This window comes from Styela clava, chromosome 3 (genome assembly GCF_964204865.1).
Source record: "Styela clava chromosome 3, kaStyClav1.hap1.2, whole genome shotgun sequence".
Classification (NCBI taxonomy): domain Eukaryota; kingdom Metazoa; phylum Chordata; class Ascidiacea; order Stolidobranchia; family Styelidae; genus Styela; species Styela clava.
Window position 1 is genome coordinate 6,866,802 of NC_135252.1, and position 27,836 is coordinate 6,894,637.

Below are 27,836 nucleotides of genomic sequence, written 5' to 3' on the forward strand. Positions count from 1 at the left end.
GTATGCCAGGGTAACGAACTGATTAAATTAAATACCGTCAGGGTAATAAAGAATTTTGTATATCTACTCCATCAAAACTGTATTGGAATAAAACATAAAAGCCAGCAATTTTTGGATGTATATTGAAGGATATATTTCCAGAGTTACTGTTTAGATTTTAAAATAGCCTTCATTTTTTGATTCTCTTACAAGCAACTTCTCCTGACAAGATGAGGGACCGATTGGAGGAGTTACAGGTAGGTTCTCTACTTAAATTTTAATGCTTCATAGGTCATTGGGTTAGTTATAATAAAGTCTATTTTGGGGTTATTATTTGAGGATAAATGACAGTGTGTTGGACATTTTTGTGTATAATAAATATACAGCCAGGGTTGTCCTTATTAATTGTGGTATTTGGTGGAGTGATCTGTAAGAGCTGTCACAACCTTATTCTTCTACATTCTATGTACCGGTAGATACCGTAATTCATACTGTTATCCTAGTAGGCCTATATTTGGTATTTTTTTTTCTTTTTATCTCGAACAATCATAATTCACGCATGAGAGGTAATTTTGATTTCGCTCAAATTGTCATTCTACCAAAAGAAGACCGATTTTCATTTATCGCAAAATGTATTTCATTATGTAGCCTATGTTTCATTATGTTTCCTCAGTTTTATGAAAATCTAGATTGGCTTCACATTGGTTTTGCCTGTATCAAGCAAGTGTTTGCGTTACTAATGGCACTATTCTATTGTAGTCATAAAAATAAAGCAGAAAGACAATAAATGTATCTAATGCTATGTAATACAAGTCTGTTTAAGCTCTGAATTCATCACATATATTTCAGACATATGTGATGGAGGTACAAATATAATAAATCTCTATATAATTTGTACACATTTGATCAGGATATAGCATGTATACACAGCTAACAATCATACAACTAAAAAATACATCAACTAGAAATTAGTTTTAAAATAAAAGATAATGCTTACAGCTAGAAATATTCATAATTTTCTTGAAACATCATGCTTTTTAATTTTCATATTAAATTGATTTCTAATGATTGCTCAGTTATTAACAATCAATCGATAAATATTGTCATTTGTGCCATACACTATATACGGTAGATTGTTTGCTACCATACAGATTGTTCACACAGTTTGCTGTGATATACTGTGTTACACCTTGGTGACTCATTTATGATGTGTTGAACCGACACAGTGTCATCTATGTTGCTATTATTACGACTGAAGTATGAATTGCTGGGACCAAAGTGGCAAATCCCAGTATAGAATGTATCATTTTACCATAAGAATATCATTAGTAATTTTATTTTGATGGACTCTCATTTGAATGTTTACTTGCCTTAGTATGAACTTTGTAAAATTAATCAAGATTTGGACATATCTCAGCATCCATTTATTTATCTCAATATTGTATTGCTATGATTGATTTACCACTGCATATTGCAAGCGACAGTGGATTCTGGTCTCACTCCACTTTTAAAAAAATTAAAGCCAAGTAGCCTTTCAAGTAAAGTGACTGGGAAAAGTGAATATGCTAATATCAAATGCCATCATATCCTGTCTTTCCATTGTCCTATTAAGCCACACACTCACATACACACATCCATTGTTTTGGCCGTTTCACAGCTTTTTATAAGGATGGAAAAGTGGTATAAATTATAAAAAGGTGTCTGATTTGCTCTGACTGAAAATTTCTACATTTCTGAAATCCTGATATTGGAATTGAACACATGATCATCATGTACTGTTTTTATGCCTTATAGCAGTATTTAACAAGGCTATGAAAATGTTAAATTCTGTCATAATTTATAAATTTGTCTCATTTTGTATCTTTGTTCTGAAGTCCTATTGGGGAGCCACTTCTGTCAATTTTCTAATTAGGTACCTAAATTTTATATCAGCAAATAAATTATTCTCTCGTTGGGCATCTTATGAAAAATTTGGTAATTGACTTCATTAGCAAGCACATATAAGATAAATTTTCGCAACCTATGCTACAGTATGTTATATATATCTAATAAAAGTTGATCAACACACGCACTTATTGGGTGCTATCGTTGATAAGCACTTTTATTACTGAATACAGCTCTTATTAATAAACAAGAGTTCACATTTAAAACCAGGTATTATCACAAATAAATTTGAGTAAAATCCAGTGATTGAATTCAAGTGAATGTGACGTGTTTCCTTGTTTATTCTTACAATTTCACAATTTCTGATTAAAGTGTGTGTATAATATTTTCTAAATCCACCTCCCTTAATTATCCATCAAACTCTCAAGGCCCCATTTGCCATTGAAATAATAATTCTTGAAAAAGAATAAGGTGTAAGCCCAAATAATAGAAACAACTCTCATGTCAAAGTGAGGAGGAGGTTTCATCTGGGTACTTCTTTATTTTATCTGGAAACTAAGGGACAATGAATGAAGGAAAGCATAGAAATATTTGCTGTATTCTGCCAAATTATTGTACTACTAGAATATGTAATCAATCTTGTTGCAAGAAAAGTTATTGAACAGAAATATCACATTTGGGACTGAGGTAGCATTGTATTAAAGCACCTTGCCTTCTGTCCTTCATGTAATATTTATGTCCATCCTACCAGTTGGCATAAATAAAATATGCACATGCTAACTTTTCATTTTTTAATTGCCACTGTCTTTTGTAGGTGCCTGAGCTTTTCTTTTCTCCGTGATACTCATATCTGATAATGATATAGATTTCTTCCAGGCTTGAAAGTTTTATTAATATCGATCTATAATATTTGCATATTGAGCGATATCTTCAATCTGAAAGCGAAATCCTTTTTTTAATGCAATATGGTCTATGGATTGACCTGGATCTGACCTGTTAGTATCATCTCATTTCATTTTAAGTTTAATACAGTAATTTTTATTCATGGGATACTTGATAAATTTTTGCAATTCCCCTATTTGGTAAATGTTTTTTTATACATATAGCTACTAAGTCTGTATAAATCTATTGATAAGAGGATTCTTAATTTTGTCCAAACCCAAGTCTTGGGTTAAACTGATTGCCCAAAACAATCAAAGTCCAACCAAAATTATTCTGCCTTCCTGCCTTCCAGCTTGTGCCATATTTTAGAATCATGAGCATAATTCAAAAGTTTCGGTATCCAAACCTTGTATTTTGGATATAGGAGTCAATAATGGCCTCTCAGGACATATTTGAGAACAGTTCAATGCTTTATTTCATACATATATAACTGTCAGAGATGGTTAAAAACACTAGTGAAAAGTAATTGGAAAACATCTGAGGATATGCTCAGAGTTAATTCACATACAAAGTTGATACAACAGATATAATCGATTTGAGATTATCAATATCAATACTGATACTTATATTAAAAAACAATTTAATCACATGTAAAACTCACACATTTTCGCGAACGATAGATCAACAACAATAGTTAGCCAAAGCCAAATGATTTACTATTCTGAACACACAATAAAATAAGGTGGATTATTGAATATATTCTAAAATGAGTCATGTTCAATGCATACACATGTACCAAAATCATTTTAAATTTATAGATATTCAGTTTGCTACTTCAGATAAACATTGTTTTGGTTAATATCAGAAGTTGAACTAAGTCTATTGGTTTTCTGGTAGATGTCAAATGTTCAAAAGGACAAATTTTTAAAATGAAACGTTTTTAAATTATTCCTAAAATTATGCTTCAAGAAACTCTATTGAACATAACCAATTTCAAATGTATCCAATATTCAATTCACTTTATATACCGCTGAACTAACAGCGCATTCTAATATACAGTTTTTTGTATTGTTGCCAGTAATATTGTGCAGTGAAATCATGACTGTGATCATTATTTGATTTTTCACATTTCAGCGTCAAGCTAATTTTGGAGTTGAAGAAGATGAAGATGATGAAGTCACTGTCAAAGTTGAACCAGATCACATGGAAGAATTTTTTGGGCAGGTGGGCATTTCAATAATATATTGTATTAATAACATCAATATCAGGGGTGGGCGATTTCTTTTCTGAGTGGCCAATAGGTCAGTTACAGGAAATGAGACTTGGTTACTGGGCCGAAAGCTCAAAACTCGATATGAAAAATTATGAATAGAAAACAGTTTATTTACAAAAGCTAGTTCAACAGCTAGGCTAACTTGCATATAATAATGAGAAGCACATTGTAACAATTGGGGTCATTATGACGTTATTTTCATTGATATTCTCAACAGAAATTTATATAAAAACTATAGTCGTAATTTCAGCAGACACATGTGGGCCGGATGAAACACTTCGGTGGGCCAGATCCGACACGCGGGCTGTAATTTACCCACCTCTGATCTAGATATTTACTTGTCTTGTCACCCAAAGAAGGAAAGAAAGTCTGCGTAGGGCTTGTATGGCAGAGATTGTTTTGCAATTTTGGTGACAATGACCAAAGTACTTGAGACATTGTATATGAAAGTGTGTTTTAATATGCCCGGTTTCTCTTATACAGCTCTTCTAAAACACAGCATTTTTATTCAGAATACTTGTAAAATGTGGGACATATTTAATTTATATCTACAAGATGGAGTTGACAAAGTTTGTGAAGTTATACCCTAATATACTTTCATTAAAATTTAATATTTGCCAAACAATGAACCAACCTAATGTTAGACTAATAATATGAAGTATTCCAGTTCAAAACAAACTCTAGTGAATTCCGAAATAATAAACACTTTGGTTTTGTGCATTGTTACATTGCTCAGGTCGAAGAAATTCGTGGCTACATTGATACAATATCAGAGAAAGTTCAAGAAGTCAAAAGAAAACACAGTGATATTTTATCAGCACCACAAGCAGATGACAGTAAGTAGTATGAAAGAAACACTACATCATCTACAATAGTGAATAAATATATTCCTACATATGGTTGCTATTATGATTATAATATGACTCACGTCTTCTTAATAATGGCATAGGTTGCGGAGCACTGGAGGGGTTGTGGTTGTATTTATAGCTTTTACATCTAGAGAGATGACTATGTGGTTTCTGCTGTCTACATAGACTAAGTACAATTCAAATATAACATCACTTGACTACTTCCTAGTATCATCAGTACCACTCAGTGTTTTTATATTTTCCCACAAATAACCGGGTTCAAAAATCCAGCTTGATATTGCAATTCAGAATTGATTTTAAAGATTTTTTTTTACTTATCAAAGTTTTTCTTTTTATATCAATGTGATCTTACTAAAGATTTTGTGCTTTTTCTGTGTTTTAGAAGGTTGAAAAACTTTTTTTCTCATTCCTCATCCCCAGCAATAACGGATTTTTAGAAAGTTTCAGTCTTGCCGATCTTGTAAATACTAATGCTGTTCACCTCTTCTGAAAGGCAATTTAAATTATTGTTAATTAAATATTTTTGAATGAGTTGCTTGGATTTACTGAATATCAAATATTCGAATGTGAACCTTCGGCCCTATACCCGTTTATGCTTGTCTTTAATGTATTTGTGGTTAATGCTTCTTCCTCCAAAATTCTTCGTAATTTAGTGTAACCAGTAGGCTCAAAATTAAGTAACCCTTTTATTAATACTTCAATAATGCAGTGCCCTCTTCAGAATGTATTATTTATCCAAAGTCTAATGCTCTGTATTTCAAGCATGGATAGAATATACATCATGCTCAGCATACGTGTTATATCAATGTGCCATACTTGGGTAGTATTTGAAGACGAATAATTTTACTTGTTGGCCGTTATGGGATTTACCGATCATTGATTCAAATAAATTTTAAAAAGTTCTTCTGCTAAAGTTTAGTCTTGGTGAATTAAATTCATTGATTTTTTTCATCTGGTGGTTAGTTTTGTGACCAAGTAATCAATAGAAATTTTCAATTGTTACTTCAATGTTCTTCATACGACTTCTTTCCGCGGGTAAAGGTTATTTATGAGCGAGAATATATTTCCAAACTTTCGTTCGACTCTCTTCCATCCGCAACCGTTCAATAATATATCAGCCGATTTCCCCATGGTCGCTTCCGTTAATTCTCTTTCCAATAAACAGCGTTTGAGCTTTCTTTGTCTGATGTACGGGGTGGAAAATTTAATCCCATTTACCGTTATTATAAAATCGTAGCGTCGTATTTAATCCCCCTCTCTACATCCGGAGCAAGGAAAACCACGTAGATTCTGTGAATTCGATAGTTATGGCTTGGCGTATGAATCGCAAACGGACAGTTTCGGTCACGTGCTTTATAATTACGTCACAGCCTTCCACCCCTGGCCAATTTTATCCGGATGGTGACAACGTTAAGCTTAATCGTATTCCTGTTTGGTATATTTGGACGTACTTCTCTGACGAATTATATTGCAATATTTATCATCTCAAAGAATAAAAGACGATTTATCGGTTTATCTGGTTCAATGCATCACAAAGGACACATTCTTTCGCAACGCTCTCTGATCTCGTAGGCAAGCCTGCATCGTGCAGTTTTAATTATTTATTAACAACCGTCTAATCAATAACTGGTTGAACGAAGGCAGTATTCTTTTCTCCCCATGTAATAATGTAACCCGTAGATCGAGGTTGATTCTAAAAATATCAGATATGTATTGTGTCGTTATGTGACGTGAAATTGTTGCGTTTCATGAAAGATTCCTGTAATCAGAACTATAAAACGGGCCTCGTTTTGGAAAGCCTCTCACATTCGGAACTAATACATTTCATGTGCCTGGGTCTCAAAATACTGTCGACGAAATATTGCGTTGATGAATGTGTTAGCGTGTGACAAAATCAAACAAACCCGATCCCATTCACACAGAAGACCCGTTCAAATGGCGATTGGGGTCGTATATTAAGTTAATATTGATCTACTATATACAATGTTGAATATCTTACGTATAGTAAAACGTTTGTGATAATATTTTGCTAATTTGTAGCACTTACATTCATCGTTATTGCCGAGATTTTAGAGTTTCGACAATTCTCGTTTCCAAATTGTAAAGATGTTCTCTACCTGTCATCGCCTAGTCGTATGCGGCACCATTTTCATTCCCCTGGCGAGCTAAATCGCCGGTAGTTAACCGCACGACAGATGACGCGAAATCGTATAATTAAGATTGATCTGTTTCGCAGCCTCAACGGTGACGAAAACTGCAATCAGCAATCATCCTATAGATTTGAAAAATTGCATTAGAAACTTAGATAATTGCGGCGATGCTCTAATCCTTTGTTAACCAACACTATGCCAGCCATACCTGAATTACTGGTACATTGCGTATATGAGGCGAACTGTACACTTCATGCGTTATCAAACATTTTTCTCGTCGAGTTATAATTTGTCAACGTACCATGTTTCAACAATTTCTTAAGCCTATGCTTGGTCTTCACGCACCGCCTACGCACTAGCAAGAGCGCGAATGGTAAATTAGAATAAGAAAAAATGGTATTGTATATATCCATAATTTTTCAAGGACTATAATGCTACCAAACGTTATCGTAATACAGTTATATTGTGATTGTTTTGACGATTGTTCACCATCGTGAAATATTCGTAGCTCAACATCGGCTTTGAAATAAAATGTTCAGTTTCAATGTCCTCTTTGAATTATGAGTAACGTGACTATGTTGTTGACAAAAGCAATTACATCATTTGTTTATTTTCGGACTCTAATTTTATTTCGAATAAGCGACGTCACCGTTGGTATATTCGAGGGCGTACGACCCGGCAAGACTAATCTATCTTTTTTCCGTGGTATATGCTTTTTTTTCGTTCTGGTAATCATTATTGCAGGAATTAGGAAACGATAATAAAAGTTCACGAAATTTCTGATTCTAATTGCGCGATGCAGTAGTATACGTGTTAAAATTAAATGTAAAATACTAGTAATAAAATTGATCCTACAATTCTAGTAAAATTGTGTAAAGTATGTTTCGCATGAACACAAGCTGATGCTCACGCTAGTGCGTTTTTACATTAAACAACATCTCTGCTCACATCCCGATCAAGTTATATACAAACGTTGGGCAAATGTATTGGGATTTAACCTGTTTCACAGTGTTTTGAAACGTGACTTCCAATGAAAAATTTCCGGTCGTTTCATAGTATACAAAAAAGTTTGTTGGATTGATTTTTTGGTACTCTTGTAGTATGCGAACCAAGATGGCGGACACCGAAACGTAGTATGTGTACCAGGTACCACGTTGGGGTTAGGCCATAGTTTTATTTAAATTTTCCTTATTTTAGTTCTATTACGAGTTCGGGGACTAGCCAAGTAACTCCCGTAGTATATGTACCTAAAACGATACTATTTAATTTTTTTATAATCAAATGAAACGATTTTAAATTGACTCCACGGTAAAAATGACAAATAATATATTTGACGTTTTTAAAGTCGTAGAGGTATTTTTTACACGTCAAATTAATTTCTGAATGTCATTGCTTCCTTACCACAAACAATATTAGATATTTGTTAAAACCTTGATTTCACCTCACGCATACACAAGCAGCTCGACTTCCAACTTTTGTTTACTTCAGGCGGAAGCGATGTTCGGCTTCCAGGTCACATGACGCAGAGAACCGATTCACTCTGTTCCGTCGCACGCAGTGCTCGCTATTCACGCTGTTATCAATTTGCTGTAAAATCAACTTGAATATCGATATTATCACTGTATTTCGCTTAAGCCAAATTGAGATTTTAATAACAAATGGAACTTAAATTTGCGATTAGAAGTATAAAATAAGACGCATTCCGGCGGCCTCCGTTTTGAGCATGCTTGATCAAGCACGAATGAAAAGCGCAAATCAAAATTACCGGTACTTGCGATTACTGTTGTGTGGGCCTACGATGTATTTGAAGTATTGGTGCACTCCTGAAATTCATGCATAACCGGGTAAAATGCTTAAAATATTGAACATTCTTCCAACGAAGACGACGAGGATTACTCGGTCTCTGGTTGCCAATAAAAGACGCAAAATCCTTGATGACCAGCGGGAAAATCAACTCGACAGCGTTAAATGACCTGACAGATGTGCCATACGACATTCACTTATAGTAATCGATAGCAATGGGGAAAAAGCGCTTGCCAACTTCATTATGGATAAATCGGTTTCACCAGTTATCAACCTCGACATTCTTTTATGTATAAAAACACAGTGTGTGATCTTTATTTCACCAACATTTTAAATCTGCATATTGGCTGGCCTGGGATGTGCCCTAATATAAAGGGGTTAGGTGTTAATAATACACTACTTTGATTCCCTATTAAATTAAACTAAAAAACGGAGGGGCTTGAAGGACAGTGCTGAGTTCAAAATAAATTGTCTCGCCTATAATATATCTATTTGTGGCTTTTGCTGTGTTGGAAAGTTTCTTTGAAAGTATCAACATTTAAGATAGGGATGGGATAAATTATGTTAAACCTCGCCATAGTCCAAAGAAATTACAACACACCGGAAAAACACATAGGACTCTAAATGAAGTTTAAAACTTCACATAAAAGTACAGCAGGGGCAAACTCACTCTATGCTATAAAGTATATGTGAAAACGCAATGATATACTCTTCAATCGAGCTTTATGATAATAACATAAGACAATCTCTAATTGGGCTCGATTTGTTACAATTGTCCTTTACAATCCACATTTTTGCTTTTGAACTTTCAGAAATACTGCCTCTTACACATACTAATTCTACCCACTGATTTTTTTTTTATTCATCAGAAAAAATGTAATTTTACATTTATGAAACAGATTTTCCTTGTCTGACCATGGTGAGGCAAAACCTTACCAAAAATTTATGCATCTATGCATCATACTAAACCACTTAGTACAGAAATTGTATGTGTATTCTTTTCATAACAGCATTGTCCATGCTGTTGAATTACTTGGTCTTTATTTGGAAGAATTTATTAAACAATTGTTCCAATATTCCAATGAGAAATATTCTTTGTGAAATTATATTTGTTGAAATTTGGTTACTTTTGAAATAGATTCTGAATTTTATACTCAATAATTTCATCGTTGTGAAAAAATATGGGATGTTTTAATCTTTTCAAGAGTAGACAAGAGTAAACTTCCCTTTATTAAAGTTCACTGAAATTGCATTATTGAAAAGAAGGGTTATATTGACTGACTCAGTATTAACAAAAATCATGAATATAATTGTTTTGCTCAATTGTGATTACTGCATCAGGTAGACTTTCGTCGGTTAAATTTTTGGAATTTGGTTTTTGATATAGCAAATTTAGACTGAATTATCATAATATTGAATAAAGTTTACTCACTTATATTGACATCATGTTTATTGGAACCTTTTGATTCTACTGTGCCGAAACATTAAAAAATATGTAAGTAAAATATAGTATGTTCACAAAAGATTAGTATAACTATTATTATATTCAGAATAATTGATCATTCAGAGAAATTATCGATAATTCGTGCCATGTTAAAACTATTTAGCTTTATATATATTTTTATCAGGTGACAATTACACATCTCGCATGTAATGTCTATCACAATAAGAGGGTTTTTAGGCGGACCTTATTATATTGTATTTATGGGAAACTTCATACCAGTTTAAAGGTAGGTAGGTGCTCATGCCTAGACAGGTCTGAAATGACGATGTGAACCTTTCGCTACCTGGTTTTATAACTCTCTCAAAATAGCTCAATACATTGCGTACGCCATCACACCCGAATGACAAATATTTACCATTCAAACTGGCTTAACGTATCTTGTTTTTTCTTGATCGTTATTCACTCATAACAGGACAAAGGGAAATGTAGTTTTATCATTAAAAACCTCATGAATTGAAGTAAATAAGATATATGCATTGTTAATAAGTTAAATACTCAATGAGATGATCATGTAGATGTAGCTATAATAAGGAATATCAATCTTTAAATCTTCATACTTTCTCTGAAGCACTCCAGCATTATGCTATCTTTTTTTCGTATTGGCCGAGTAAGGCCCATAGATAATAGGTTTCTAAAGCATGCACTACTTAAGTATACTCTGGCCTATCCATACTTGTTTCACCTTACAAATCCCATTTAAGAATGGCAAATTTTGTTCTGATTTTAGGTCCATTATTAACTTTTATTAAGTTAAGTTTAAAAGTAAGATTCTATAAGATTTTAAGGGAAAATTTTTAATTTATACAACTATCAGTTGATACATGATAATTAGATTGTACAGGATGAAAATCTCAGTTTTGCATTTGATTGTTTTTACAATAATATTGTATATGGATGGATTGTAAGACAAATCATGATGGCTATAGTCTAGGAGGGTTGAAAAAAATATCAGTGTTATTGGACATGAAGTGAACCTATGGGTCATTTTGTATTCATGTTCTTGTTGTTCCCGTATGATAATCGATTTTTCTTATTAATTACTGTACCGAATGCTTCAAAATTTTCAGTGGTTGAAGATTGTATTTTTCGCTAAAAGGCTATTCTTTTAATTGTTTCATAATTTATGCGGGTCTCAACTCTCAATGGGATTCGCTTTTCAAGTGCGATGACCTCATCAAAATAAAATCTACGCATCTTGTGTTGAATTCCATCAATTTTTAAAAAGTGTAGTGAAAGTAATTTTTTTTAATTTTTGATATCAAAAGACATAGGAATTTTATTGGACTGCATTCATTTCATCGAACAATTTAAAATTTCACCCAGGTTTTTGATGGTTTTTAAAAAATGGCCTTAAATGTAGAAATTTTGGTATAATTGACATATTTTGTGATGATTCCTGACACAAAGTGTTTGATTGTGTGGTACAGTTATTTCATATGGAATTGACGCACTGGATTTAAGTTAATAAAGTTTAAATGTTTGCAGTGCTGTAGAACATTTCTTCACCCATTTAACGATTTATCACCAGAATTTTAAGAGATAATAGATGCCGCTATTCCGAAGTGGAAAAATGTCCTGAAGTGTCACGTCCTGTAGTGTCACATACAATATGCACATTATTGGCATGGATTTACAGTGTTACATTAAGTAACTTGAGCGACACATAGAGGGGTAGTTCAGCTACTGCACCAGAAAATATTATAGGCTCCCACTGTACCATCGCAAAAATTTACAGCACAACACAACGTACTGTTAGTGCATGGTGGATTTGCCGTCCTGTAGTGTCACGCTATATTTTACTATATTTTTTTATCTACTAAGTAAGGTTGGGTGTAACTTTTGTGCAATTTTTTACATATTCAATAAAGCAACTGATTGGACAATGAAACAAAACATGTAGCTGAAAATATATTGAATCTAACAACATGCAAAATTTCTGGAATTGTCTTGTAGTGTCACTTGGAATAGCCCATAATGATACTCATGGCAAAGTTCAAAAATAGGCCCTTTCGATCATTAAATGACAATTTTTAACAACTGTTGTTGAATTGAGATACTTATTTATTGAGTGATATTATGAGTTAAAATTTTTTCCAATTTAAAATAATTTCTCTGCATATTTAAGATTAAATTTTTTCGGCCTTTTTTTTCCCATTTTCAAATGCCATGGCTGCCATATATATACATTACTGCTTCCATTTTTCGTTGACCATGGCCCAATTAAGAATATACTTGATATTCCTATTCAAATACATTATATTATGTGGGATTCATAATAGCTGAATATTTGGTTTTACAATTCCTGGTGAGAACCATTTCAGTTTTCTATATCATGCTCTCTTTTTACATCATGGCGGTCGTAAAAGACAACCGAAAAGAACAGTCATGGCTTAAAACTCCTACAAAACAGCATTTTTATAACTATTTTTTTCTTTCAGAAACAAAGGAAGAATTGGAGGAACTTATGGCGGAAATCAAAAGAAATGCAAATAAAGTTCGAGGCAAATTGAAGTTTATTGAACAAAATATTGAAGAAGGTTCTAATTCAAATACAGCTTCATCAGCGGATCTGAGAATTAAGAAAACACAGGTAGATTATTGGATTACTTCCTAAGGCAAATAGAAATGAATTTTACCTGACAATATATATTGAATCTTATTAAAAAATGCTTTTTGAAACAGTATGGAACGTTTTGAACATTATTGTCATGTGAATATAAATAACCATTTTCCAATGTGAATTTGTTATTTTAATGATGGATTTTTTGCACCTTGTATCAAAATGATATTTTGAAATACCAACTAAAAGTACAAATACCTCTAGTGTACAGAAAATTGGATCAGACCATATTGCTTCCGAATATGGTCATCTATTAAGAAATTCAGGATATTTGAAATATAGTAAAGCTTTGGAACAAGAATTGTAATTATATATGTGATTAAATTGAACCTACTTGATGGCGTTTCTATATCCATGGGTGAATGAGCTTGTCAGTGTATTTCCCATTCTTTATCTATTGATACTATCTCTTTCTCATTTGTTAAATATTTATTTCAGCATTCAACATTATCTAGGAAATTTATTGAAGTTATGACAGATTATAACACTACGCAAAATGATTATCGAGAAAGGTGCAAAGCCAGAATTCAGAGACAATTGGAAATTACTGGGAAGCAGGTTTCAGACAACGAATTAGAGAACATGCTTGAGAACAGCAAAGATGGGAGTCCTGCTATCTTCACGGGAGGAGTAAGTATCACAGTTTATCATTCTATACCAGGGGTGGGCAAGGTTTTTGCAGCAAGGGCCAAAAATTTTGCCCACGTTCACTGGTGGGCCATATAAGTGTGACGTAAAAAGTTACATTTTATAAACAATATTTACAGTATTACAAAAGCAACAGTGGAAAACAATAGGCCTTGTGTCAAAACTAAATTTAACCGCATTGAACAAATTTCTTGAGCTATTTTTAGCTAAAGCATCAAAATTTGGTGTCCGTTTGGTTGTGACAGCATCAGGCGGGCCAAATTGAATCAGCCAACGGGCCGTACTTTGTCTGATCTATACTCTTTCTGTACCAAAATTTAAATAATCAATCTGTACACTTTGAGATTAGGATTTTTCGTTTGTTCTTTTTTGTATCTGGCTTAAATCTAACCGCATTGCCGCATTTTGTAATTTTTTTGTCCTTTCCTCTGTGCATACTGAGTGTTGGTATTATTTGCTACATGCAATGCCTTAGCAGACTGTAGTGTAGATTGCTCTAATTATGTTTGTATCCTGGGTTAGAGATCTCGAGGGGTAAGGTCTCTTTTGGTTCATCAGTCAATCCGAGCTCAGTACCTCCCTTAGAATGTACTTTTCCAGCTCATACAAACCGGAAAGATCTCTATAACCAGATATCACATAGTTTGGAATGCACCATATAGAAAAATTGTAAAAAAAAATTTTTAATTCTATTATGAACCCTAGAAAGAAAACCTACAATTAAACTTGGCTGACAATTATTATTGCTAAAATTTGTTCTGTATTTTTAGATAATCATAGACACCCAACAAACGAAGCAAGCCCTTAACGATATTGAAGCCCGACATAATGACATTATCAAATTAGAAAACAGCATAAAAGAACTACACGATATGTTTATGGACATGGCAATGCTTGTTGAGCAACAGGTACGTCTTGTTGAGTTAATTTTTACTCTTGTTTCTTTACTCTTGTTTTGAAATATTTAATTTGAATATCATTTTCATTTTATGAATAGATTTTTTTGATCAGTTTGTTTAAATTATTCATTTAATTAATTACATATGTCTGAATATCATTCTTTAAATATTTTCAAATTTTATTTGTTAATTTAGCAATTTAGCAGTAAATTTCACTTCAGGAATTTCTATACACAGAGTTTAATAGGTATTATAAGAAAAAAGTTGTTCCTAAAAATTTTTAAAAATTAATAATGTTGGATTCAAATTGTTCAAACCAAATAATCCACGTCCGTCTAATCGGACATTTTTTATAATTTTATTCTCTCATGTCTTGATTTATTTACATATCCAAATTTTTTCGCAAATTATATTCATAACAGAAATCTGTATTGGTATCGGATGAATTATAGATCAAATACAAATATAATTAACGTCTGATGTATGCTCTACCTGTCTTGGAGTTTGATTAACTTTAAATGGAAGTAATAACGAATCACATGGTTTAGTCGAAATGCCGCAATGCTCTTTTAATTATTCATAACTGTCCGATTTTTTATTTTCGACTGATTTTATTTTCGTCAAATTAAAGATCCTTCATTTTGAATTCATATACTTTGAAAATTTACTTCGAAAATGTTTAGGTTTCATAGGTTTTTCGTTTCATATTTTTTGTTCGAATTTGGATATGTACAATAGCAAATATGCAGTTTTAATATTAATACAAACAAATCTTAAATTAAAAAATCATGATTTGTTATATTAGTTCTTTTAATTGAGTTATTGAAAATCTTTTTTTTTTTTTTCTTGATTGGCACTGATTTTAAAATCAATTAAATTTTTCAATTGTGTGAGAAAAAAAAATTTTGTTTGGATTTGGTCATTTCTTCATTTTCAAAATCTTTGGGGTCAAATATAAATGAAAAATTCATGCAGTTATTTGCTTGTCAGCATGACCAAAATTGAAGCTATATAATTCCTCATACTATTGTTATATTATTTTTTAATGCCGCTGAGATTTTTTGCGGAATTTGAGTTCAAAGTTTCAATTATTCTGGATGTTGACTCAGGTAATTTGTTTGAATATTGTGCTCATCAATGTGTCAAGTCCCTTTGTGTTTTATGTGTTTGTATTCTGTGTCACCATAACATCAGTGTATTATAAAATTTAAAAAAGATGTCATTTTGTAGTATACACTGTTGCTGCCGCAATGTTCAATCATGTCTGAATGTGGGAAGCTAAATAAATATCTGCTTTTGGAATATTCATCCCTAAAATATAATTGTTAAAATTGCATGTAGTTTTTGTTCTTTACCATTATTACTATCATAGCTTTGTTACGTGGCTTTATCTCTAATTGAATGTATACAATCTGGCTTTCTTCAATTATTAATCAAAATTCCATGCTTAAATGCGATATTTCATTGATTGAAGTCATAGTAATTGCAAACTTTGAGTAACTGCTTGCAATGTGAGTTGTAGTCAGACCAGAGATTTTGAAATATGGATTAATAATGGTGTACTTATATTTGAAAGTAAAACTGGTGCTTTTGGTGTAGTGCCTGAAATGAATAGAATTTGGAATTTTTATAAAAGATTACCGTTTAAAACTAATATTTGAATATGTTTAGTCATACTTCATAGTTGAAAATTGCTTATCATAATAAGTCCGACCTCTGTCAAAAAATTACAGAAGTACGGTACATGTGTGTGGGTGTGTGGCAAGACCCTGAAATCACTCATACAATTTGAAATGGTGTATTTCACATTGTAAAATTTTGTCCCAGATGTTACTTTGAAAATATTATATTTGAAAGTTTTTGTTCCATTACTTATCAGGTGATGCTTAGAATAATTCTCAGCTATGTTTTACTTTTATCTACTTACTGTAATATTTAGGCGGTACTTTCTATTGTACCTCTCATATAAGCGAAATTTTAAATATATTAGGCATTAGGAATTTGAGAATACTTTAAAATAAAATCATCATTATGCAGTGGTTAGTTCTTCAATCAATTAAGCAAAATGTTACATTGTTTACACACCAAGCACCATTGTTTCCTGTCTATATCATGACTATTCTGAACTGCTTGATGTAGTATTTTTTTGTCACAAGAATGAGTATACGAATGAATATATGATGTTGACGCTAATCAACAAGTATTCTGTAAATGTGATCCATACTTCGTCTATTACGAACATAGGTTTTCATGATTTTGTGTTTGGGTGAAACCAATTTACTCTTCTAGTGAATTTATGATTCTTTTGTGTATTTTCCCAACCATGATTTTCCATCTGTCAAGCATGTGCCTTGGAGCGATGTACTTCATAAACAGTCTATTCTTAAATACTAAATATTCTTAAATACCTATACCTAAATATAGTATTCTTTGGGATGATATGTCAGGTCAGTACTAACTAGTCTTTAACCTTTATTCAACTAAAATCAATACTATATTTCTTCTTGTTTGTATTTTACTTGCATGTCATTTTAAAATGCATCAGATATTATGAAATATACCAATTTTTTGTTTTGTTTTTTCAATGACAAAGGTTCCAAACCTTAAAATTGGAAGTGATATTTTACCAAAGCTTTGAATTTATGACTTGATCATCTTTAAAACCTCATAGGAGTGCATGCAACAACTGGGGCAACATTAACTTTTATTCATATGTGTATATCATTTCGCATATTTTCATAAAGGTACCATGTAAACATCATAGGCACGGCAAGCACCCCCTCTATTGTATTAGACTTCATGTACATTATCATTGTGTAAGGCAGTCAGAGTTCAATGGCTTCCTCAATTTTGAATGAGTAATAGTCATTATTCAATGTCTATCGAGATGCTTGCTTATGTGATATAGGTTTTGTGATTTTGTTATAAATTGGTGTAGTTGGTGTGATATCTTGGTATAATTCATGGTAAACGGTTTCAGTATTTTTCTTCAGATGTTAGTAAAATATATATTTTGACTATAAATAAGCGTGTCCAAATAATTTTGTTTAAAAAAAATTGAAAATATTTTCAAATGTACCATTTTGAACTTTGGTTTACAATTTTAGATATGATCATCTCTAACTGTTTTGTCTTGTGGGCAATGTTAGTAATGCTGACATGTATATATTTCAATATCATATCTTATCAAATTGATAGTGATGTATTGCCAGACTGATTTTGAAATATTTTTTTTCCTATTCTCATGAATGTTATTGATTATTTTACAGGGTGAAATGGTAAACCAGATTGAATACAATGTCAATAATGCCGCTGATTATGTGGAAATTGCCAAAAATGAGACAAATCAAGCTGTTAAATACCAGAGCAAAGCACGAAAGGTACTGCCGAAACGTGGTGCTCCATCTTGGATAAATAAAGAGCACAAACTGGCTTCCACATTTCACCATGAGTCAACATCAAATTCCAACCTCAGAAATACAAATTGCAACAAAGGCTATTAAAATTATTTTTTGTTACACACCTAGTAGTATCAAAATCCAAAAATAGGTCAATTTTTGCCTTTGTTGCAAATATGTATAATATATGAGGTTACGTTTCAAATTTATACATTTTCGATGTTACTAAACATATTTTTGACCCATACTGTCGTGCCAATCCCACTCGGAAAACAACAACAGGGAGAAATGATCGATAGAATTGAGTATAATGTCGAACACTCAGTCGACTACGTAGAAAGAGCAGTTTCAGATACAAAGAAAGCAGTAAAATACCAGAGCAGAGCAAGACGGGTGAGAAGAGAATGTTGTCAATAAAAATATTACATATAAGATGTCGTAATGTCAGTGTCAGTTGTTGTGCATGCCAATTAGTCAGTTTTTCAACAGATGTAAAATTATTAGAAATAATACATAAAAGTCATTTGTGAATCACTTCGTCTTTGTATTCCTTATATGTTTTGTTGATATGCATGTTTGTCTAGTCTTGTCTTCATCTTTACTGTGAAATCGTCGTGGATGGAGTCTACATTTTATAAAAGAATCACTTAGGATTTGGTAGTTATCATATGTTTTCAATAATCCGATTCTATTTATCTGGTGGATTGTTGTCTTCCTGTGGAAATGATCACATTTGTACGTCTGACGATCGCTTCCTATTTGTCTTTCATTCATAACTGCTTTACTCCGATGTGTTCTGTCCTTGTATTTATCGCGTTGAATCCTGGTAAAATAGGAAATTATGCATATTGTTATGATTCTAAGGATCATCTCGCGTCTCAAATTATTCAGCCGCAAAATCCTGCGATCTGCTGCGGAGTTAGTTTTAATCCAATTTCTTCATCTTCATCTACAACCTGGACTTGTTTTGAACCTGAATTCAGCTGTATTTCTTGGAGAATCTACTTGTTAATTTTTCAGCAGCTTTCTTAATTTCTGGTAAAATTTTCAATTTGTATTTGTATATTTAATACAATAGGCCTAAATTTCACAGAAGTGAGCATAGTTTCAAGTATTGAGTAATGGGTAGAAGGAGCAAGAAGCAGTAGAGGTTATTATAGAATAATCATTGAGCAATTTTGTTTAGTTCTTTAAAGCAATGTACCGTAACCTCAGCACCCACAATGAAGTAGTTCTTCACAGCGATTTAACTTCATTAGACACAATAGAATATATCGACGAAAAAAGTTAAATTGATTTCCTCTCCTAATTTATAACTTCCTGCAGCTTCAAGTAAGGAAATAAAATGTGCTCCAGTTTTGGCCTTTTCACTGCTATGCAATGATCAATATTATCAATCTAATTCTTTGAATATCATGTCATGAATACAGTACCGTATTCTTGAATACCTGATATTCTTTTTTTAATTTTTGGTTTAAGCTTGTGGTTAATTACAGTTCCATACTTTTGTTTTAATAATTAACTACTTTCAATGAATGAGTAAAACATTTGTCCTTGGTGAATGGTGACCCAAATTTTGCTTTCGGTGAAGTAAAATCTGAATCAAAGATATGAAATACATAAAACAATGTATTGTATTGGTGAAAATGTGATCAACAGTTTTGGGGTGTCAATTTCCAGTACTATTGTGAAATGTATAAAATGGAAGTGGTCAAAAATCATATACTCTTAATTGGAGAAGCTTGTCACAATAGTTTTATACTAAAATTATTGAAACACTACTCAATGCTCATTGATATTTATTGACTAATCTCTTTTGATAGCAAATATTCTCTAATTCAGTTAATTTACACATCTTTTGTAATTTAACAATACTTATTTGACAGAAACAAATCATCTGTGTTATTCTGATTATTGTAATTCTTGCAATCATAGCTTTGATTGTAGGAATTAAATGTGGCACCTCTAAGTGCTGGTGAGTATGAGTTGTGTGATGTCTGCTACTAAGATTTCTAATGCTGAAGCATAGATCGTTAATTTTGTAAGCAGCAAGGTTTTAAAATGGCTTTTATTTTTAATTGATCATTTAAGTTGAATGCAGTGAGAGGTTATTTTGAGTTGATCATTGAAATGATTCCAACTAAAAGATAGTATTCTCCATGCAAATAAATAATCAATCAAGAATGAATACAAATATTTTGCAAATTTATTATGTTCAATTTTTTTTATTTCCATTAAGTTATATAATTAATTTCATATAATTATACCCATCAGTTATAATTGATTTAGCAAATCAAATAACTGATCTCAATGATTGGAATGTGTCAGTTTGCAGCATGAACAGATTTTAAGTTTTCCTTTGTATTGGAATTCAAAAATATACTTCCCATAGCAGGGATGGCGAACCACTGACCCGGGGGTCACAGAGTGACCCACCGCGTTTTATGCATGACCCGCCAAGGCACGATTAAAATAAAAATAAACATATCAGCAATAAAAATTGATAAAACCCGCCTTAAATTAACCTAACAGTAACTAAACTATTATAATTTATCGTCAGTTGGGCAGTCAGGGCTGCGATCGCTTATATGCAAATTGTTAATTTCCGCACCGGTATGGTAATTTTCAAAATCCCTAATCTTGGACGCATGTCTGCACTGCCGTGTACCGTTATCCAGCTACTGATGCGAAAACAATAAATAGCATGTTCAAAACATTTGGATATTTCGTGAATGACTGCCTTCCACTTTAGTTGGAACATCTTAGAATGATATGAAGTAATTACAATATATTGACAATAGTATCATTTCTTACTAAAAATTTAATATTGGTTTTTGTCAACTGAATTATCTAATTATCACGTTTCTTGAGTGACCTTTTGAAGAATACATTACGAAAGGTTGTTAATGCAAAGCTTTCGCTAAACAAACCACATGCAGCATTTATGCTTTTAACAATATTGATATAAATCGCATGGCTTAAGCCTATCCTGCATTAGAAATTATAGTTAGTTGAGTGTATATTCAGACAATATCCGCGCAAAATACATTTCCTTATTCTTGAAAAATATACAATAAATATAAAAATCAGTAAACATACACATATAAACAAATGTATTAGGTCACACTGGTTTCCTCAAAACCCCCAAAAAAGATTGCACTAAATTGTTTTTTCATAGTAAGAAGATAATATTTGACCGAAGTTAGTTACCTTTGTTAGTATATAGTGATACAATTGATTTTCTCAGTATTTTTAAAAATGAGATTAAGGTAAAAGAGTCCGTTTTATAGGATTTAAACGTCGATAGGCTACATGCCTATCAAATACTTAAACAAATTCTTCTTTATTTCAGAAACAAATCTTTATCATTGTTTGTATCATTGTAGCACTGATCATACTTGCTATTGTCCTGGCAGTTACATTGACGTGAATTGTGGTGAGTATTTTTTTTAATTATAACCAGTAACCACATCTGAGTCTGAAGTTTAAACAATTTTCAGTATGCTTTGCTGATTTTTCTTTGCTGTTCATTCTAAATTTAAGTCATGTGTAGAATTGGTTGAGTTTTTGTGTCACATAATCTGATGTAATTTACCAATGTTTGGCCATTGGTTCCATGGTATTTCCAGTGTATGATTACTTTAAAATACTTTTCAAATACCGGTGTTTAACAAACTTTGTTTCTAGTTTCTCATTATACCAGATTATCAGTGTGATTCACATAGCCACGGATTGACTCTTATAACTGGAAGAGAAGCTGTGTTTCACTCATTGATTCATTTATTGACTTTTGCCTTCTGGATAAAATGAAACTGCTTCTTTTTTCATTAGATTTTTGTGATGAATCTTGTTTTATATTGCAGCAATTTACATTCTGATTCCGACCAAAAATACTTCAATAATTCTGCTGCAACATAGATTTCCATTGCAATGTTCAAGGACTAAATATCATCCCATGATGGCAGTGAAAGTTGATGCTAGCTTGAAGATAAGCGATTGGATATTAGCAATGTTCATTGTTTCTGTTTACTCGGACTTCAATACTGAAGCATTTTTTTTCTATTTTGTATCTCACGATAGACTATTATATAATTATATTAGCATTCTTTTATGCCTTGTTTTTAAGCATTTTTATTTTTCACCGATCTTGAGTTTATGCGTTGATACTTCAATTTAATTTCTTTCTTCTATTATATGTCACCCACGTTGTACTTCTGTCTTTCTTTTTAATTTATTGTACCAAAGTACTTCAGAACATGACTACTACAGTATTAATGAAACTACACTTACAGAAAAAGAACTCGTTCCATTAGTACTCACCGCCCAACCAACAGCCATACAACCTTGTCAGTGAACTATCCATCGTTTTAGAATAAAAGATTGTCAAAACAAACTTTAAAATTTTATTTTTGACCAACAGTTCTTAAAAGTTTAACTCTTTTTCGGATTAGAAATTGCTCATCACATGTTTTTTAAGTTTTTAGTTTGTTTACCCCACCTTCAAACTTTGTTGAATCTGCCACACCGAGCTACTGAAGCTATAAAGATAGGATATGATTTGTGTATGTGAGTCTACTCTTGGACTAGAGTCCATAACCTGCAGTCTTTTCATAGATCAATGCCTACTCATTTTCCATTAATTGGAGTGTAACCACATTTAAGAGTTTTATTTGTAATTACTTTTACAAGAAGTTGGCACTTTCCAAATGAGACTCATTGCCTGGAGGACATCACACAAGTATGATTGAAAACATTGATTGGTTTTAGTTTCAAAATGCCTTACCCATCATGGCCTTGTTTTCAGAGTTTAAAATCTGTTCCCTTTTTTAGGTATTTTCTGTTTTGTAATTACCAGTTCCTGTCACTCAAACTAGTAATTCAATTTTTTTGAGAAAACAGGTTATTGTAGGTGAAAATTATAATTACTAGTGGAAACTTTGGTAAAGAATGGCATTGCTTTATGACTGCTTATTCCATTATATTGTAAGGCAGGGGTCGGCAACCTACGAAGCAATATAATCCGGCCCGCGAAGCTTCACTGAATTATAGTAACAATTTATAGCTGTTTTGTTATATTCTTTACGCAAAATAATTTACGTGTAGACTAAATTATATTATAACGTAACAGTTATATAATTCACAATTACTCGTTTAATGAGCCTATAATTTAATTATAATTTAGACAAATGGCAACAGAACGCAGAAAAGTTGATGCTAAGTGCAAATGGTTTAATGACGCAAAAAATATTCAAATGGTCAGTCTTTGCGCGCAGCTTAAAATTTAACTTTTGATCTGTGTGATAAAATGTGATTCATCGGTCATCTATTCCATTTTTAACTTTCTAAACATATGTGTGGCCCGCTAAAGACTTGCAACCTTTAATTTTGGCCCCCGAGAGACAAAAGGTTGCCGACCCCTGTTGTGAGGTATACCAAAAATTATGGTGTGATTCAGTAATGCTATTCATTAAAGTACATAAAGTCATATTTTTGGATAATAGATTTCTCAAGACAAATCAATGTCTTTACCTCTTCACAAACTCATTCTTTGCTTGCAAATCTGTCTTATAGCTTATCAAAAATTATCAATTGAAAATATATATTCATCTATATTTTTTTAAGTCTTCGAGATAACTTTAAATTTTGATGGCCCCGTACATATTTAAATGCTTTCATTTTGAATATTCAACTCTTTCAATAATATTCACAACATGCCAAAATATTAGAAGGAGGCAGTATGAAAATTTTAGATACGGAAATACATATGGAAACAGGATTTTTTATTTTAGTAGGTTTCAATTTGTCTTAATCTATTTTTTATGATTCTTAGGTTTTCATTACTGAAAGAGAATATTGAAGCTTTTGTTCTATTTTGTTGTCTATTTTAGGGGCACATGCAATATTAATATATATTGATAATATTATTATGAGTTATAATGCAAGGCTCCTGGGTAAATGTTGCTTTGTAAGTGAGATTTTCAAAATACTATTGCGTTACCAGACTGGAGCATGGTTAAATTGAAAATATCTGTAATATTCAGTACATTGCGATACTACTGATTAACTATTTTTCTATACTATTCAGAATTTGTTTACTTATTATATGTTGTTTGTTTTTCTGTACTTTCTAATTTTTGTTTATGATTTAAGAGATTTTAGTGATAAACGTGTAGGGTCTGAAAACTAATTACACTCCTATTTTCAACTCTGGTCTTTAAATTTTCAATCTGGTTTGGGGTTGATTTGTGATTGTTTCGCTTTGATTATAAGTTTCTAAATTTTTTGTCAAGTAAATATCCAATTAGAATATATACTTATGGACATCAAATATATAAAATTCTATCTTCAAAAATATTGTGATCGGGTTTATATTCTAAAATCTAGATCAATCTCTCATGATTTGAAATTATGGGTTAATACATTTTTTGCTTATTTATTAAAGGCACCATGCCCATTAATGCTTGAGAGCAAGTTATTTTATTGACTTTGATTTCCATCTACAATTAATAAGATCTAAGAACTTGAGAATTTGAATAATATCCTATGAATATCTTATGCTTATTATAGCATGGAATTTTTCGAGCATTATCAATAATTATGGTTAAACTTATTGGGAGAGAGAGCTTTGGCAAAGTGATTGAACTTATTATTGTCTTCATTCTTATTGAAATTTGTTTCTAAATGTTTGGTTTGAATTTGGTGCTTTTCACTAATTTGATTCAAATCGAAAATAGGACAAGCTCAAAATGTCTTCAAGGGCTGTCATATACGACTGTATTACTATCTCTGGTTCACACTCAGATAATTGCAATAACTATTATCCTGGCAATTGATTCTAAGCCATTTTTGTTTGAAGTATGTTATAGTATGACACTCAGTATAATGTATATTCCTGAGTCGACTAACATCTAACTATATTTAACACTGGAGTTGTTGTTTATTCGCATATGTATGTGAATACAATTTGATTGCCATTGTTTGAGTACACCATGAGTGCTCCTGAAGGATAGTTACATAGTCTGGTTGTTTTTAAAAAAAGTGATAGATAGATCTAAAATGGATGCAATATCGTAAATTAAAGTAACATAAATGATACTTTAACAATATTGTTTTTAACGTTTAAAAGTTCTTTATCAATGTGCCTTTCTATGCTAATAATTATATTCCCTGTCTATTTGTTTGAACATCCTGAATGTTTTGTATTGATCAACTATTTTACAATAGGCAATTCATGAAATTCCGAATTCGTATTACAGGAATTTTTTGTGGTAATTTAATTCGGTCTGTGCCTACAATTGTTACTTGATTTAATGAACAAAAAATTGAATTACAAAAACGTAGTATACTTCTCAATAATCATTTCCATGACTAAACCATGATTAAATGTTTCAGTTATATTTATACTCAAACTTAGAATGTAATGGTAGCACGCCAGGTCGTTCCTATTTCATATGCGCTGTTTCCTATATTAAACTGCCTAAAAAGATTGACCCATACTCAACTGACAGATTTATTTGCTGTTGATTATTCTATATAAACCGTCTCATGATTAACAAGTATAGAAATAAGATAAGTGATCTTAAGCCACCCCCTTGGTTTACCCCTTGCTGTATGATAACACATAGCTCAGTTTTGGCTAATCAGTTAATAGAACATCCGTTCATTCTACAATGATTATATTATCATATGTTATATTTTTCTGGGGATCATTTAAAAAAAAATATTGTTGTACGAATGTCCTTATGCAAAAAAACTGCTTGAAACTAGTATGTTGATTATGCACTGGCAGTCCTGCGGATGGCATGTATAGTATTCGAATACTTATTATACAACAATTTGAAATAAGAAAAAATTTGTAGCGGGCCGAGTCAAATGTGATTTGGCAAGGGAAAGCTGAGATTGGATCAAAGAATATGACAGAATATATTGTCTATGTGTGCATATGCAGAGTGGCATGGCGCATCTGAAGTTTGATTATATTTGGGGCTGTTCTTGAGACTTTTAAAACTAAAAAGTTTTTGAGGGTCGTAACGATTTGATATATTCTAATGAAAGTTTATACTCAATTGCATTGTATATTTGCTTCAACGCAGTGACTACGTAGCGTCTAGGCGCCTCGCCTGGACTTGAATTCTTACCGTAGTTTTCAACCTTCATTGAGCATATCGATGTGTTGCTAACGAATGAAGGTTGCGCGACAATTCACTACGAAAACGTTAGCCGTCTCCATGCAATTCAGATGTGTTTGTCTTGCGGTTTACTTTCATGAGCTCTATCATAGTAATAGTGGTAAACTTGCATGTAATTGTATTGAATGTATTGTTCGTCCACCGTAATTCGCAGGCTAGCAGCGCACTGGGTCATATTCGTGGCGTGCTGTGCTTCATGTAAAGGTATGTATATGTAATGTTACTTTAAATATATGCTGAATGCACGTTTAGTATGGATTTTAGCTGAAAGATGACCGACGCCAGTTGGAGAAGTCTTTTTTGCATAATACTGACTCCAATGTTTTTTACTTGCCCGGTTCAAAACTGGGCGCAATGTTAAATTCAACACTTGCCGTATTTGAGATATTGAAAAGTAGTATTTTTGTGGATTCTCTGAATAATTTTAATTTATTAATATCACAAATCTCTTATTATATTAAGTAACGTTATATCTAGTTCGCGTTTAATGCCAGTAGTTCGGAGGTTCAAGTTCTTGTTTACGATATCCACTATGTCACATAATATATTCTAATATTAAATAATCTATTTAGTGTTATTTTCTTTCTTTTCCAGAAAAAAATCTGTATGATGGTCTGTTGTGCTGTGCTGCTCATTGTCATTATATCGATTGTGGCTAGTCAAATATCATAATGGTTGTCTGATATCCCGTATATTTGCCCGTATCGGCATGGAGGAACTTCGAGATGTATTTTATTATTGACGGACCTCAAATGAAGAGATATAGAGAATTGAGTTTTTGGTTGATGTGCTTTAAATGCAATTCATTTTAGTTTATGCCACATCCCCTCCGGTATAGAATTTTCAATATAAATGAATTCATTGATAAAATTTGTGCAAGGTTGAATCCGAAGGAAATATTTGAATGAACTGGCGTCATTGGGATATGAAACAATGAATTGCATATTTTCAGTAATTTTTCAAACCCGTATTCTGTAATAACGGAGCAATATTCTTCATATTTTAGCGAGTCGTTTCTCTCCTTGTTTTTTACTTGTACGTAACCATTGGTATGATAGGAGCTACTAGATATAGGGAAGTGCGCTTGACTTGGTTGTTTAGAATTATACAAATTTCAGCTTTGGATGTTCAGTTATCATGTTTATTCTCGAATGTATTTGTGAATCACTGTCTGAATCCACAACTTATGGTATCAGCAATATAGTGATATTTATTGTATTTAACTTGGGAAACCAACCAATCAAACATTTCTTGTGCTTCGCATAAAAATAGCTTCATTAAAAAGTTGTACAGCATTTCCTACATTACCATTTGTTGTTAAAAGCAAGGAATAAATGTTTGAAACCCCGTACTGCATATATAAAAACTTATATATATATCAACATATAATATAATCATATTGAAGGTTAATTTTATTAAATTTCCGTTTGTGACATTTTATTATGTTTTTTTTTTTCATTGTCAGTTAAATCGTCGGAAGTTGATGATTCATCATAAACTGAGAGATAAAATTTTGCTTTCAACTATATATCCGTTTGCATGTTTATTCCTATTTAGGCTAGATAATGATATAAAGCGCCGTGATTTTATCTTAATTTTCTCGAGATACTGCCACCACTTCATTATTAAGTCAATACACCCATTACACTTTTATTCTTTTGTGTGGGAAATGCTTGATTTAGATTTCAGGAAGAGTAAGAATAGTTTCGATATCTTTACGAACTGATGGGCCAGCGCG

The 27,836-nt window shown here is 32.1% G+C and overlaps 1 protein-coding gene across 3 annotated transcripts; it reads left to right on the forward strand.

Annotated features, from left to right (window-relative positions):
* On the forward strand, positions 1–27,751 carry LOC120343051 (syntaxin-1A-like). Of its 3 annotated transcripts, XR_005569568.2 has the most exons (10): positions 1–236; positions 3,880–3,969; positions 4,755–4,854; positions 12,783–12,934; positions 13,403–13,594; positions 14,383–14,520; positions 17,781–17,891; positions 19,796–19,884; positions 21,262–21,345; positions 21,773–25,676. XR_005569568.2 is itself a non-coding variant. In XM_039412126.2 (9 exons), exons 1-8 carry the CDS (start codon positions 210–212, stop codon positions 21,337–21,339), a joined length of 888 nt encoding a protein of 295 aa, XP_039268060.1. In that variant the 5' UTR covers positions 1–209; the 3' UTR covers positions 21,340–21,345; positions 21,773–25,676. The 3 variants fall into 3 exon arrangements, 2 of the variants coding, with proteins under 2 accessions (XP_039268060.1, XP_039268061.1); XM_039412126.2 differs by lacking the exon at positions 19,796–19,884; XM_039412127.2 differs by lacking the exons at positions 17,781–17,891; positions 19,796–19,884; positions 21,262–21,345; positions 21,773–25,676 and adding exons at positions 18,192–18,302; positions 26,693–27,751.
* Positions 27,752–27,836: the final 85 nt, after the last annotated feature.